This window comes from Phalaenopsis equestris, unplaced genomic scaffold (genome assembly GCF_001263595.1).
Source record: "Phalaenopsis equestris unplaced genomic scaffold, ASM126359v1 Scaffold184451, whole genome shotgun sequence".
NCBI classification, from domain to species: Eukaryota; Viridiplantae; Streptophyta; class Magnoliopsida; order Asparagales; family Orchidaceae; genus Phalaenopsis; species Phalaenopsis equestris.
The window spans coordinates 1-600 of record NW_018204400.1 but is presented as its reverse complement, the minus strand read 5'-3'; the positions used below and the strand labels follow the sequence as shown (position 1 = coordinate 600).

The 600-nt window shown below is 43.7% G+C and overlaps 1 protein-coding gene across 1 annotated transcript; it reads right to left on the bottom strand.

Annotated features, from left to right (window-relative positions):
- Positions 1-231: 231 nt before the first annotated feature.
- Positions 232-589, bottom strand: LOC110034342. Its single transcript, XM_020738616.1, has one exon. The coding sequence runs from the start codon at positions 586-588 to the stop codon at positions 313-315; it is 276 nt and encodes a 91-aa protein (XP_020594275.1). The 5' UTR covers position 589; the 3' UTR covers positions 232-312.
- Positions 590-600: the final 11 nt, after the last annotated feature.

The window sequence follows — 600 nt, the reverse complement described above, 5'->3', positions numbered from 1 at the left end:
GTTTTCATATATTTGTAGGTTACATGTAGGTTACGTGGAGGTTAGAGGAGATATAACACGGATATAACCCTCTAATACCCTCTGAATAACCTTCTGACTTACGCAGCACGTACGCAAATTTTTCTCCTCTATTTATATCAAACTGAAAATCATATTACCTGTAAAATAATTTAACCAAAGTAGCTTTAAAAATAAAGAAAAATGATAATAATATGATAAAATTACGCTCCACTTATACTAATTGGTGTTATCATGTAAAATTAATACTGGAATAAAAAAACTGATAAGAAATGTAGCCAACAAGCCAAAGCATTATTTGGAGCTTCTCTTGTGGTACTGTTTCTTGATCCAGCTGATTCCCGTGCTTGTGCCGCTCTTCACCTTCTGCGCTCCGGCTTTGGCTGCCGTCTTGGCATGATGGGCTCCGGCCACCGCGGCCGACTTAGCCTTACCGAGCCTGGCGGCGGTCGCAGCCTTCAAGTTCGCAGTTTTGTTCTCTTTGCTATTGGTGCTGCTGCCCCTCCCGTAGCCATCATCCATCCCGCCGGTGCTCCACTGATCCGCCCAGCTTGGTGCTTCTGAACCCATTGCCTCTAGAGT